Source organism: Gymnoscopelus braueri (assembly GCF_963280865.1).
Source record: "Gymnoscopelus braueri genome assembly, chromosome: 4".
In the NCBI taxonomy this organism is placed as follows: Eukaryota; Metazoa; Chordata; class Actinopteri; order Myctophiformes; family Myctophidae; genus Gymnoscopelus; species Gymnoscopelus braueri.
In genome coordinates, this window is record NC_137605.1 from 40903357 (window position 1) to 40919133 (window position 15777).

Here is a 15777-nt window from a genome sequence, read left to right on the forward strand (position 1 = left end):
AAAACGCCTTCTAAAACCTAACGTAAGCTTTCTCAAAACGTTCAAATTCTTACTAATTTTTTTTAATAAAAAATGATGTTGCTATATGTATAGCAAACAACTAATGAGACACAGAGGTGGCTCCCGGATAGAAAGGTATAACAACGTATAGGTTGCAACAGGTCTAAATGGTTCTAAAACAAGCAACTAAGAGCATACCTAGCCAATCTAAATGTAAGTTATGTACAGCTATTTACAGCTAGGTTTTATTATTTATTATTATATTTTTTTCTAACAGTTTAAAAACTGCTGCATTATCTGTGCATGTCATTCCAAAAAGTGTGTGAAAGAAAAGGGTGTGTTAACAATATTTAAGACACTATGTTTCAGTGTATTTGTCTTCGGGGAGGATTGTTTGCATGTTAATAACGTCTTATAACCCTCACTCTCTCTTTCTATCAAGCTGTCTTCCTGTCTCAGTCCCTCTGTTTTAGTCTTGCTCTACCTCTCTGGTCTTTCTCTCTGTTACGTGAGACGGAAGGGCTCGGCTTCAAGATCTGCATCTTTACAAGGCTGGTGTTTAGCACACAGCTAACAGCTCTGGCAGAGTCATTAGCATCTGACACCTCATAAACAAGTGCCCCTCTAATCCGAACATAAACAACACACACGCACACGCACACACACACACACACACACACACACACACACACACACACACAACACACAACACACAACACACAACACACACACACACACACACACACACACACACACACACACACACACACAGAGGCACGATCAGATTATAGAACTGGATTTTTAATTGAACCAATAGCCCTGCATCTTTACGGACACACATACACGCACACGCGCACACACACACACACACACACACACACACACACACACACACACACACACACACACACACACACACACACACACACACACACACACACACACACACACACACACACACACACACACACACACACACACACACACACACACACACACACACACACACACACACACACAGACACTCATCTGGCAGGTGCTGTAGCTATTGCTCATTAACTTTACTCATTAGGTTGAAATAAACCTGACAGCTTTGCCCCGCTGTAACCTGCATACCTACAGACTCATCAGTCAGAAATTAATTATGCAATGTCTAATTACATCAATGTATTGAAAAGGGATAAAGTCATGCTCTGTCCCCCTCTGAGGTATTCTAATCAAGGGTAATTTATTGACCCTTCTTTTTTTAATATGCAAGCCGCATTACTGCTCCACCCTCAAGAGGAATTCTTGGACAACCTCTCCAATGGCTAATCAGGGTGATGCTATCTAGATCTGATCAAGACTAGACTTGCTATCATGGCACGCTATTTTGTGAAATTTGGTATACTAAGCCCAACACTCCATATGGGTTGACTTGCAAGAATGTGACGTGTGTGTGTGTGTGTGTGAGTGCGTGCGTGCGTGTGTGCGTGCGTGCGTGCGTGCGTGCGTGCGTGCGTGCGTGCGTGCGTGCATGCGTGTGTCCACATATCCCTGGCCCGTACGTTTCCCCAAGTGTCAGTGTGTGACTGTGCGTGCATGTGAACGTGCATGCGTGCATGTGTGTGTGTGTGTGTGTGTGTACACTTGTGTACATGCATGTTGATGTGAACAGTCTAGTGAGTCATTATCTCCACCCTGCCCTTCATGACATTGGGTGAGTCATTCCCATTCCCGTCAGTGTGTCCTCTCCTCCCTTTCCTTGAGCAACGCACAGGATTATAAAATGCATACATTTACTGTCAAGGTGAAGTTCATGTCTTTTCATGCCATTTAGAAAGCAGAATAATGCAGACAGACAATACTGTCAGAGACAGTCTAAACAGAGACACAGTGGAAAGGTGGGGTAAGTAGAGCGCAAATCTCTGCCAGGAGGCATGCCCTAATAATAATAATAGTGATGTATGCAATTAAATCTCTACCTGCAGCCATGAAAGAGTAGCAGCATGTGATTAACAGCCGTACATAGTCTCTCTACTGTCTTCCTCATGGATGTCTGAATCACATCACCCAAAACATTTTGGCAACAATACGTCGTTGAAAAAAAAGAATTCAGCTTCTTACAGGCTTGTTACACTGGTGCTTTGATCCAATGAGGGACTATGTGGTGAGACACACACTACAGCACTTCTACAATGACTACCCCTGAAGCTATAATAGTATCTATCTGTAACGGCCAATGTCTAATACAGTTCACTATGCCTCACAGAATCTCTACTCTACACTTAAGAGGATGGAAAACACTTATTTCATGCTCTACCGTAGAGTCTACGGTATGTCCACAATAATTAAAGATGGTGCGCGTGAGTGCGTGTGTGTGTGTGTGTGTGTGCGTGTGTGCACGTGCGTGCGTGCGTGCGTGCGTGCGTGCGTGCGTGCGTGCGTGCGTGCGTGCGTGCGTGCGTGCGTGCGTGCGTGCGTGCGTGCGTGTGAGAGACGTGTGTGTGTGGATGTGTGTGTGCTAATCTACTCTTGTGTCTGAAAGAGGAAGCCAAGATGGAAAACTGGTATTTCATATGCCCTCAATTATAGTTCAGACAAGTGGGTTCTTTTTTTCTCTTTTCTTACCTGTAGTAGGAAGTCAAAAAGAGCCAATCTCCCCCACTCTGAGTGATGGACCCCCACACACACCGCTGAGTTCATGTCTGCTCCCTGAGGTCCACAGTGGGCCTGCAATACCGCCTGGTACTGGATCCAACTGAGAGGCACAGAGTTCTGATCATTGTCCCTATCGGCCAAATGCTGAATGTGTGGGTCCCACCACACAACGGGTCTGGGGGTGCCGTTGATGTACTTATAAGGGAGTATCTCGCTGCGAAAGGTCCTTAGGACCACAGGAATGCTCCTGTTCAGTCCCAGAACCCTGTCCAGGTGAAAGGCAAAGACCTCGAACCAGTCGTCGGCGCGTTTGACCAGGGAGCACGTTCCCTGCTGGCAGTGCTCGCCGTGGGCTTTTGGTCCTCCTTGCATAGGGCTCTGATAGGCAGTGTGATTCTTAGAAAGCCACATGGATATCTGAGGGCGATAAGGAAATATATTTGTGCCACACTTTTCATTGGTAAAATGTACAACACATGCCATGCTGAAAACAAACCCAACATGTTCATTGTCCCAGGCTAAACACATGTTTTATTGAAATGAAGTCTTTCACCCCAATGCCAAGCTAACAGCCTTGAGGCAGGAGGCTAACATGCTGGTTCAATCACCGACACAGAAAGAGGACAGCCTGTTCCTGCTCCCAGGACACCTACTGTGCCCACCATCACTACAAAAGCAAAGGCATTGCCTTTGAGCAGCAGTGTCCAAAAAACGCACACATGCCAAAAAAAACATGTGACGAACAAAAGGTGCAGAGTAGGAAATTATGAACATCAATTGAAAGATAGGAATCGCACACATAATTAATGCTCCAAACCCAGCTTTATTCAAGGGCAGTTAACGCTTCGTCTATTTGTGTCTGCAACAGAACCCTGATGAGTCTAAACAATAAAGATGTTGGGTTTGGAGCAAGGCATTAAACCCATAACTATTGGGGGCTATGCAAAAACAATGCACTTGCTTTCTGGGAAGAAACACAACAGCATACTTATGTAGTAGGGCTGCAACTATCGATTCTTTTGTTGGCGATTATTCTATTGATTACTTTTTCGATTAATTGAACTATCAAGCATGTTTTTTTTTAAATACATACAGTATATATCAACAAATCAACGCGGGAAAAATATTGTAATCGATTTTTTCAGAATTGGCTAAATGTATTATTCTGATTATCCACTTACGCCCTATTTTATACTTTGTTGGACAACAGCGTAAATAGCAAAACAGGCGCCCATCTAGAAACTTGTACATCTACTATTTTCGGTATTTTAGAAAATCATAAATGTTATTAAAATTGATTATTATTAATTGATTAAACCGATTCGTTCAATTAACTGTTGCGCCCCTATAGAGAGATGAGTGTGTGGAGGTACCATATAACAATAATTCCATTCACTGATTGTAAAAGTACCACTAGTAATAAAACATGAGTACCTGTCTGTCCTGTTGGTTGGAGACATCCAGGCCTACTTGGAGCACCTGTCCATGGCCAGGCACCCTGGTCTTGCTGACCACCTCTCCCTTGGCGAGGAGCTCCAGCTTCAGCATATCATCTTCACTGAACCAGGGAAGAGGGAGGTCTGGATTGATCCGGATTCTCCTCTGGTCGCTGTTGGGGAAATCCTGTTCTCTGAAGCTTTGACACCAAACATCTTCTTCTATCCTCACAGATGCCTTAGGCTTGGACAAGACTTCATTATAGTTTAGTGGGCTCTTATTATTTTTCTTCTTTTCCGAAGGATCCTCCGGGACGTCTGGGTGTTTTTTGATATCTATGAGCTTTTTCGCAGCCAGCTGCTCCAAACCGACTTTGTCATATTTCCCAGAGGGCTTTGCTGCTTGTTTCAGTTTGTCCATATGCTTTTTATGCTCAACTAGCCTTACAGCTGTGTGCCTACTGTCTGCCTGTCTGTTAGCATGATTGTGGCTGTCTTTAGGTCGGATGTTCGCCTGCCTGTCAACGTTCTTGTCGACCTGTCTTTGCGGCCATCTGCTCGCACGTTGGCTGTCATTAGGTCGGATGCTTGTGTGTTTGTCTTTCTGTCCACCTGCAGGTCTTCTGCCCTTTATTACAGGAGTTGGAGCACGGGCCGGTGGTGACTGGCTCTTCCTAAAATGACTGTGTGTCCCTGCAGGTGGCTCAGCTGCAGCACTGTGGCTGCTTACTTTAATTCCATGCTTTGGCTCTGTGCGGTTAAGTGTAATCAGTAGGAGATGGGGATATCTGGGATACAGGCTGGTACCTGGCCTCTCTTTCCTTTTGAAGGTTGCGTCGTTGCCTCTGTGTCGACCATCGAGGGAGTCCGTGGGACCTCTCCCAGTGAGGCTGTCGGCGCTCATTGCAGGGTTAGGCGGAATCTCCGCCATCGTTAAATGTTTGGACGGCTCCTGACTGTCAGTGCTCCTCCAGGAGCCGCTGTGGACGTCGGGCATGAGCAAATGGCGGAGAGGGTCTGGGACGGCAGCCATTGGAGGGGGAGGCTCCCTGATCCTTGTTCTGACCCCGCCGGCTGAGCTCAGGGCTCGGGATGGCAGGCGGTGGGCCTTGGATGGTGGGAAGGGGAGGGGTAGAGTCGTCATCATCATGACGGAGATTGTGAGGAGCAGGACGAGGAAGGAAAGGAGAAGCAGTGGCCATCTTTGACCACGCTTTAGGCACACTCTCCAGGCCTGGGCAAAGAGAAAGAACAGAGAGAAAGAGATTTTAAAGAAAAGAAACAGAGAGAGAGGGAAGGAAGGAGAGAAAGAAAGACAGAGAGAAAAACACTGTAGTTAGAGGGAGACCAACAAAGCCATGATTAAAATGGAGGACTGCCATAAATTGCAAAGATAGCATTTGTACTGTAAACTGAATGGAGAGTTCAAATTCCTGTGGGCGTTTAGCAAAGGGTGCAGTGAGATCTCTAATCTGCCGGCGTCTATAAAGACAAGCAAACTGTTCATGATTCATTACTCCAGATAATGACAAAGAAGGCACAAGAGAACACCAAAACAAATAACACTTCTAAAACATTGCGTCTTTACTCTTTATTACCTAAATTGGCAATAAAGTGGAAAGAGAGGCAGGAGATATCATAGACAGGAAAACAGAGGGACTAAAAGAACATGTTAGACATGTGGTCTGAAAAGGAGGGGAGAGCCAATCCACATGTATCCTGTTTATGCAGCGTAAAACTCAATATCCAAGCAGGAATATAAAGCTTGTGTCAGCCGGCTCAGTGCTCTCAATGGCTTACAGCAGAACCGGACTCAACCAGCTGAGACCAATGCTATTGTGGCACGCTCACATTTCAGGGACCTTGCGTCTTCCGCATCCGCATGCAGTTCATGGCAAGAGAAATCCATACGTCACACAATATATGCTGTCACTCTTTGTGTGTGGATCACTGTATTCTCAGGGAAGAGTCTGTGAAAAATGACTGCAAAAGCGGTGACATACTGTATGAAGTGCTGGCATTTCAGTCACTGTGGAGTGAGACTGTGTAGCTAGCAGCTGTCTTATTAGGTGTTCCTTCCTTCCAACACCGCTGACTACAGTATATTAGTGTGTTATAGTATAGTTTCATCACAATGACTTATTAAACTAAGTCCTAATGATAATATTTTGACTTATAGAGCGCCATTTCCGGTAACTCTATCAAAGGGACCCCGATAGGAAAATATGTTTTCGTTCCACTTAAAACGAGTAATCATAATCATAATCATACGTGTGAAATAGTTTCATAATGAAACATAATGTCATACATTATTTAGTTTTCAAGTGAATTCAATTAACCCATTAAAACCGGGAAAGCAACTGTGTCATATTTTAGATTTTTGCGTTAGCTATTCAAAAATAGCAGATATACAAGCTCACAGTGCGTCACTTCGTGCTGCGCTGCGAGCTTGAAGATCTGCATTTTTTTTTTACATTTTTGAAAAATCTTGATAATGTGAGGCATTTGTAGAATTGGCCTCAGATCTTAATGGGTTAAACTACTCCTCATTTTGGCAGGTGGCCCCTGGACCACACTTTGAAGACCACTGTCTTAAGCAGGCAGTCACTGCTATGGCACCGACACGAATTCCAGAGGAATTGTTGTAGATGAGGAGATGGGGTGGCAACTCCTCCAGACAGACTTACTCCATCTGTACTGGCCATCCTCCACAATTTATTTTCCAGATTCCACATTCCAGAGTGTTAATTTGCATGGTGCTGGAACAAGAACGCAACTGAAAAAGTGAGTTGAACAGTGTAAGCTCTGTCTAAATGGCCCAGTTTTAAATCCTCACCTATAGGTTACCTTGGCCGCTCCATAGGTGAAAAACGGACATTTTCATTTCTCAGCAGAATGACCTAGATACCTGCTGCCTCCTCTCCACTCTGCTCATCGTTGCTCCCTCTCTCTCTCTCTCTCTCTCTCTCTCTCTCTCTCTCTCTCTCTCTTTTTCTCTCTCTCTCTCTCTCTCTCTCTCTCTCTCTCTCTCACTCACTCTCCCTCTCTGTCCTTCCCTCTCTATTCCCCTTTCTCTCCATCCCTTCCCCCTCTCCTCCCCTCTGTCCATTTTCCCTCTCCACTCTCCACTCCCCCCGCCTCCCCCCTCCCCTCCTCATTTTACAGGAATAGTGAGCTAAAGGAATGTTTCAGACCCTTGAGATGTCTTCCCCATCTTTGAGATGTTTATGACTTTCCCAGACTCCTCCACCTGTGAAAGGATTCCATTATTCTTTCCCTGCCCGGAATGTTCGTAACTAGGGTCCTTCACCAGGCAGCTTAGGTGCCCGGGGAGATCCCCGAGAGAATGATGGAAATACCATCAGGTTAACACAGACCTACAGTAAGTGTCAGACTCGGTTACAGCACAGATGCAACTACTGTAAGACTTTTTTGCTTTTTTGCGCTGCTGCCGTAAGTATATCGCTGTATTCCCCAAGCACAACTCTCTGGATAGGTCTGCAGTGCAAAAGCAGTATGCTTGGGGGGACTTCTACAATGGAATATGTAGATTAATATAAGTAATCTGCTGATTAAAGTGATTTGTACAAGTAATAAGGAGGGTTTTGGTGAAACTTTGGTGAGCCGACGTTAGTAGTGCTGATAAAGACCACTGCCTGTACATTACTTAACTATTAAGCCCTATACACTTCATATACTTTGTATGATAAATATTGAAAACTGTAAATTTACAAGCTCACAATCATAAATGTGTTGCGACGCATTATGATCTATGTAGATCTGCTATTTACGCTACTTTAAAAAAGGATGCCAGGGTTAATGTGGTTAATAGACCTGACTGATAGACTGAATGAATGAATGAAGGAATGAATGAATGAATGAATGAATGAATGAATGAATGAATGAATGAATGAATGAATGAATGAATGAATGAATGAATGAATGAATACCTCACTGAGTGCATGCATGAACGTCAACAGTAACTGAATCTCCATAAGGGGAAGATTCATTCTTGCCAAGCTATCAAACCATGCTAAATAAATAAATAACTAAGTATGTTCTTAGCTAGCATGTTGCCATTCTTTCCAGAAGGAGCGAGTGCATTTTACGGCAGCGGAAGCTGCCGCGGAACTGCCGGTGGAGGAGCGGCAGCTGCCGGCAGTGCCTGCCGGCGGGCTGCCGGCGGTGGAGCGGCAGCTGCCGGCGGAGCAGCGGCAGCTGCCGGTGGAGCAGCGGCAGCTGCCGGCGGAGCGGGCACGGGCGGGGACTTCTTTCTTATTTTTTCGCCGATAAAGTATAGTTTTGGACCATGACGGAGGCGCGCCGACTCAGCAGACCTTGAGGCCAAGGAGTCGCGCCCGAGCGCCTCCAGGCGCGAGTGCCCGCGACGACCGGCCGATGGTCTGCTAGTCGACTAAGCGCCGTCCGAGTTATGTACCGATAGGCACAGAATCGTAAATAATATTGGTGGGGACTGCGTTTGCCCCACTGACTGCGTTCCCAAAGCTGGCGCCGCCGGCAGCTCCGCGGCAGCTCCGCGGCAGCTCCCGCTGCCGGAAAATGCACTCGCTGTCCCTCATTCTTTCTGTGCGTTGCAAATTAGCATCTGGACATCTTCCTAATGTTGAAGATGTGTCAACATTAGGACACAGTTTAAATACAAGAGGCTGCAACGCCAATCTAGTCCATTTAGGTCAAGTGTGTGGACACACACGCAAACAGGGATGCAGATGACCTCTTTCCTCTCCCGCTGCATTCCTAGCTTGGGATCATGGGAAACATATTAGAGAGGTCCACACATAACACATAATTGATCACCTGCAGGTGGATGGATGGAAGTTGTATCTTTGAACTCCGATGGAGGAGCTTGATTTGAATTTCTAGCTGATGTTTGCCAAGATAGATTATGTGCAGCCTCTGCTTTGACTGGTCCCTCCCCCCTCTCTCACTCTTTTCTCTTTCTCCATCTTCTGCGGTCTCTCTCTATCTCATTATCCCTCTCCCTCCCTCCCTCCCTCATGTCCCCCTCTATGCTTTATTGTATGAATGTTAGTTGAATATTATTGCCAACACTTATTAATACAATTTGTAAAAAAGGAATAGAAGAAATCTTTTTATACTCACTCTTGAATAACTACAGAAAATGAAAGAGGGCATCAACACAGTTGCAGTGGCATCTCCTTTGCAGCGACACACACTTTTGCTGTACAGTTTCTCATGTTTTGACTACTGTTATGAATTCAGTTGTGTATAATAAAGTCAACATCATTTGAAAGCAAACTGTGTGTGCACATACCTGTAATGGGAGGGGAGATTCAATACTATGGGATGAGTGTGTGTGTGTGTGTGTGTGTGTGTGTGTGTGTGTGTGTGTGTGTGTGTGTGTGTGTGTGTGTGTGTGTGTGTGTGTGTGTGTGTGTCAGACACACAACAATTTGGAGCAGATGTGTTTCTGGCTCACTGATGACTAAAAATCAACAAGTGTGGGAACACACACACACACACACACACACACACACACACACACACACACACACACACACACACACACACACACACACACACACACACACACACACACACACACACACACACACACACACACACACACACACACACACACACACACACACACACACACACACACACACACACACACACACACACACACACACACACACACACACACACACACCATGTCCACAGGTAACCCCTCCTCCCTGTGATAATAAGCTCCTGCCCTGCGGCCAGGGCCAGGTGTCTGACTGTGTGACAGCTCCCAGCTTCTCTTCTTTTCTTCTCCTCCATTTAGTTCATCTCCCTCCTGTTCTTCTCTCCCAGCCGAAGGCTGCAGGGGGAGGTATGCAGCGCTGGGTCCAGACACGCAACAGGTGCTGCTGCTGCTGCTGCTAGGCAGTCCAATCCTCAGTGTGCACTGAACCACTTGAACCCTAGCATCCTTATTCCGGGGGCAAACGTCTAAGCGAACGACTAAGCGCCGTCCGAGTTATGTACCGATAGGCACAGAATCGTAAATAATATTGGTGGGGACTGCGTTTGCCCCACTGACTGCGTTCCCAAAGCTGGCGCCGCCGGCAGCTCCGCGGCAGCTCCGCGGCAGCTCCCGCTGCCGGAAAATGCACTCGCTGTCCCTCATTCTTTCTGTGCGTTGCAAATTAGCATCTGGACATCTTCCTAATGTTGAAGATGTGTCAACATTAGGACACAGTTTAAATACAAGAGGCTGCAACGCCAATCTAGTCCATTTAGGTCAAGTGTGTGGACACACACGCAAACAGGGATGCAGATGACCTCTTTCCTCTCCCGCTGCATTCCTAGCTTGGGATCATGGGAAACATATTAGAGAGGTCCACACATAACACATAATTGATCACCTGCAGGTGGATGGATGGAAGTTGTATCTTTGAACTCCGATGGAGGAGCTTGATTTGAATTTCTAGCTGATGTTTGCCAAGATAGATTATGTGCAGCCTCTGCTTTGACTGGTCCCTCCCCCCTCTCTCACTCTTTTCTCTTTCTCCATCTTCTGCGGTCTCTCTCTATCTCATTATCCCTCTCCCTCCCTCCCTCCCTCATGTCCCCCTCTATGCTTTATTGTATGAATGTTAGTTGAATATTATTGCCAACACTTATTAATACAATTTGTAAAAAAGGAATAGAAGAAATCTTTTTATACTCACTCTTGAATAACTACAGAAAATGAAAGAGGGCATCAACACAGTTGCAGTGGCATCTCCTTTGCAGCGACACACACTTTTGCTGTACAGTTTCTCATGTTTTGACTACTGTTATGAATTCAGTTGTGTATAATAAAGTCAACATCATTTGAAAGCAAACTGTGTGTGCACATACCTGTAATGGGAGGGGAGATTCAATACTATGGGATGAGTGTGTGTGTGTGTGTGTGTGTGTGTGTGTGTGTGTGTGTGTGTGTGTGTGTGTGTGTGTGTGTGTGTGTCAGACACACAACAATTTGGAGCAGATGTGTTTCTGGCTCACTGATGACTAAAAATCTACAAGTGTGGGAACACACACACACACACACACACACACACACACACACACACACACACACACACACACACACACACACACACACACACACACACACACACACACACACACACACACACACACACACACACACACACACACACACACACACACACACACACACACACACACACACACACACACACACACACACACACACACACCATGTCCACAGGTAACCCCTCCTCCCTGTGATAATAAGCTCCTGCCCTGCGGCCAGGGCCAGGTGTCTGACTGTGTGACAGCTCCCAGCTTCTCTTCTTTTCTTCTCCTCCATTTAGTTCATCTCCCTCCTGTTCTTCTCTCCCAGCCGAAGGCTGCAGGGGGAGGTATGCAGCGCTGGGTCCAGACACGCAACAGGTGCTGCTGCTGCTGCTGCTAGGCAGTCCAATCCTCAGTGTGCACTGAACCACTTGAACCCTAGCATCCTTATTCCGGGGGCAAACGTTTGGCAAAGATAGCCGTTCTATATGAGCTCACCATGCGCCGCAAGGCAATGCGTTATCGTGAGACTTTTCGGCGAAGATATTAAACAGGAGTGGGCCTAGTATACGTACAGCCCTGGGGGACTCAGGTCAACTATAAGTACTGGGTTTAAACGGTTCAGTCTGAGAGAGTACAAATGGAATCAAATGGACCCGTACAGGTCCATTTGCAACAAGGAGGAGGTCTCATTAAACTGTACCTATTCGCCATTGGCCACTCTATGGATGGGACAGTTAGCCGAAATGTGTGTCACTAACCGTTTAGCTTTTAGGACTAAATAACCGAAATTAACCGAAATTAAATTAAAATAAATAACATATTAACAGAATATTAATGGAATAAATCACTTAATATCATCTCTAATTGTTATACAATTGGTTAACCGCCCACAGTGCAAAGGTTAAACGTTTACCAAAAAAGGACCAAATGCTCATCCCTACTACATCTACTCTGACTGCAGGCTTCTAAACATGGTTTATTGGATATTTGCCATCCAATTCGGGGATGCATTATGTACTAATCTAGTAGTAATCGTCCTAAAACAATACATTACAAGCATAAATATACTGTAGATATGGAAGAGAAGGCAGAGCAGAGAAGAAACAAGTGTGTGTGTGTGTGTGTGTGTGTGTGTGTGTGTGTGTGTGTGTGTGTGTGTGTCTGTGTCTGTGTCTGTGTGTGTGTGTGTGTGTCTGTGTGTGTGTGTGTGTCTGTGTGTCTGTGTGTGTTAGTGTGTGTGTGTGTGTGTGTGTGTGTGTGTGTGTGTGTGTGTGTGTGTGTGTGTGTGTGTGTGTGTGTGTGTGTGTGTGTGTGTGTGTGTGTGTGTGTGTGTGTGCGCGTCTGTGTGTGTTAGTGTGTGTTAGTGTGTGTTAGTGTGTGTGTGTGTGTGTGTGTGTGTGTGTGTGTGTGTGTGTGTGTGTGTGCGTGTGTGTGTGTGCGCGTGTGCGCGCGTTTGTGTGTGTGTGTGTGTGTGTGTGCGTGTGCGTGTGCGTGTGCGTGTGCGTGTGTGCGTGCGCGCGCGCGCACGTTTGTGTGTGTGTGTGTGTGTGAGTGTGTGTGTGTGTGTGTGCGTGCGCGAGTGTGCTGTCTGAGGAGTCAGCTGTCTGCCCTCATGCGTCAATCATTTGTCTGCTGTGTGACATTGTGTGTTAGGAGTGTGACGGTATGCAATCTACTTCTGCTGACAGGCCTGGCCTGTGTGTCCATACTGTATGTGTCTGAGTGTACGTGTACTGTATGTGCTTGCTTGCATGCGTGTGTGCATGCATGCATGTGCATTGTGCATGCATCCGTGTAAGAATGGGTATGTGCAAAAGTGCAAAAGAAACACATAAAAGGACATTTGAATACAATTAAAATAAAACAGGAAAGAAATATGAGAATAAAATTACAGTGCAGCACAAGAAATAAATCAAAGACCTCTGTAAATGGCAGCGGCAAACAGAAAACTCTTCATCTTTGATTTAAAAGGACTGAGTTGTACTGAGATTTTCTGTGAGTTTGTTCCAGATATGTGGTGAATACAAACTGAAGGCTGCTTCACATTTAGTTTTGACTCTGGGTTCACACAGCAGACCTGTCTCAGATGACCGGAGAGGTCTGGATGGTTCATGATGTACTTTAACACAAGATTGGAAATATATTTTTTTCACCCACCATTCAATGCTTTATAAAGTAGTATTTTGAAAATCAATTCTTTGACAGACAGGGAGCCGGTGTTAAATATCTGAGAACTGCAGTGATAATTATCCACTTTCTTGGTATTAAGATTTGGCAGCGGCGTTCTGAATCAATTGCAGCTGTCTGATAGATTTTTAGGGAGACCTGTAATGTTTTTACGGTGATGGTATTCTGAATTTGTAATTTTCTTAATGTGGCCGTTGAAATTTTATATTATTTTCTTTTATTGTAAAAATTAACGAAGTAGGATTTAGTTACATGACGTCCATTTGTAAATATCGGGAGACAATTTAGTATAGCCTGTATCATACTATGTAATCCTATTTATCTAATTTTCTGAAATACGTTAAACCTTTTATTTTTGAGGGTACGGTATGGGTACCTAATGGTTAAGGGGATGTGTACAGTATGTAATGATGACGTACATATTGTACACTGCACAATCCTGAGTGTCAATTTTACAATTTTGCATTGTAGTACACTGACTATGAATACTACATAAAAGCGTTGTTCGATGCTAGTTGAGGTTGGAACATCAGAAAGCCACTGCTCCCTGTTATGAGGCATCACTAATGCACTAATGCTTCTGTTTTGAATGACAATTAAACTGTGTTAATGTCAAAAGTGGAATTACAGCATGAAATGTACAAAGTCTTTCTTTCTCTATATTCTGTAATTACGCACTTACGTGCACCAATCTGCACATGCATGCAAACAGGCATGCTTGCACAATATACTGTTGCAATTGCAAGAGAGAGGGAGACAGACAGAGAGGGAGAGTGTGAGAGAGAGAGAATAGTCTGCATTTCATGTCACAGTAAAATCCTCAGTGTTAATTTATATCATCTAACGCTCAAAGTTGAAATAACACTTCTGATTTGACAGTGCAGGATGTTGTTTGTCTAACAACTGTCAGCTTATCCCCTTTTCCAAAACAAGCCACGTGTCAACCACCAAAACCACAGCTCAAAACACCCATCAGGTTCTGTGAGCTGAGTCCCGCCTCGTAGCGACCAGCCCACAACGAAAGAAACACCAGCAAAATGAGAACCAGAGAGAGAGAGAGAGAGAGAGAGAGAGAGAGAGAGAGAGAGAGAGAGAGCAGACAGAGGGAAATGTACAACGAAGGGGGAGGAAAAAGAAGGAGGGAATGAAAGAAGAACAAAAGCGTGGTCTAGCGTGTGTCTGTGTGTGTGTGTGTGTGTGTGTGTGTGTGTGTGTGTGTGTGTGTGTGTGTGTGTGTGTGTGTGTGTGTGTGTGTGTGTGAGAGGCTTTACTAGTGTGTGTTTGAGGTTTCACTAATGTTTATGAGAGGTTTTCAGTTGTGTGTGTGTGAGGCAACGTTTTCAGTAGAGCGTGTGTGAGGTCTCACTATAGTGTGTAAGAGGTTCTTACTAGTGTGTGTGAGAGAGGTTTTCAGTTGTGTGTGTGTGAGGCAGTAGAGAGTGTGAGAGTTGAGAGTGAATTTTGGCCCACACGGCACCCCATAGAGAGGGACCTTAATGAAACCAGTCAGATCCTCTCTGACACCCCCACACACACACACACACACACACACACACACACACACACACACACACACACACACACACACACACACACACACACACACACACACACACACACACACACACACACACACACACACACACACAGAAAACAAACAGAGACAGATCGAGTAAGAGGTTGACAGTCACAGAGAGAGAAAGAGGGAGGGAAAGAGGGAACGTCTAATAAGTGGTCCCCTATAGAGTGAGAGAAAAAGGATGTAACTGCACACAATAACACAGAGAAATGTAGTGCAGAAGCAATCTCAACACAGTAAAGTCCTCCGTGTAAATGTGTACAAATGGAACCAAATGGAACCAAAGGGACCCTCCTTGACCTTGCGGGGTCCACGTGGTTCCGTACACTCTCACAGTTAAATTAACGCCTGTTCAGTCTGTCTCTTGTGGTCGCTCGCGTCTAGCAGAAGGAAGACCTCCTCCTAACCATGCATGAAGGGTGGAAAAGGAAACACGGTCCGGCTCCCCTGCAGGGTTACTCAGCAGGGTGCCCCCCCAATGGTCTGTCTCACGGAAGCATGCGTTCTGTCTGCATTATGCAATAATGAGAACACGCTGCATCGCTGAAGGGGTAGGAAATGAGGTAGAGGATGGTCCTTATCGGCTACGAGCAACATCAAAGTACGCTTCACTCTCTTTGTTGTTTGTTTTTCTATTTTAATTCATTGTTTGAGAGCAGAAGAGCATGGGGAGAAAACAGGAGGAGAGGAGAGATATTCAATAAAAGAGAGTAGGAAATGAGCGATGATGATACTGCTGCTGGGTCCCACGAGCAAAAAATGCTGTGGGCAGATGAACACATCAGTGGAGAGGGGTGATGCAATATAAACCGTTAATATAAGGAAACGGGTATGCGCACGTGCAGGCGCACGCACGCACACACGAACGAACACAGG

At 45.4% G+C, this 15777-nt stretch overlaps 1 protein-coding gene across 2 annotated transcripts in view; it reads right to left on the bottom strand.

Moving 5' to 3' along the window:
• The window catches only part of gask1a (golgi associated kinase 1A), a 46160-nt gene that overhangs the window by 21262 nt on the left and 9121 nt on the right, over positions 1-15777 (bottom strand). For both annotated transcript variants that reach the window (XM_080426045.1, XM_080426044.1), the window contains exons 2-3: positions 4075-5310; positions 2611-3057 (exon numbers count right to left, since the gene is read on the bottom strand). In XM_080426045.1, the coding sequence (XP_080282171.1) occupies positions 2611-3057; positions 4075-5310 (1683 nt within the window). The remainder of the gene's footprint in view (positions 1-2610; positions 3058-4074; positions 5311-15777) is intronic.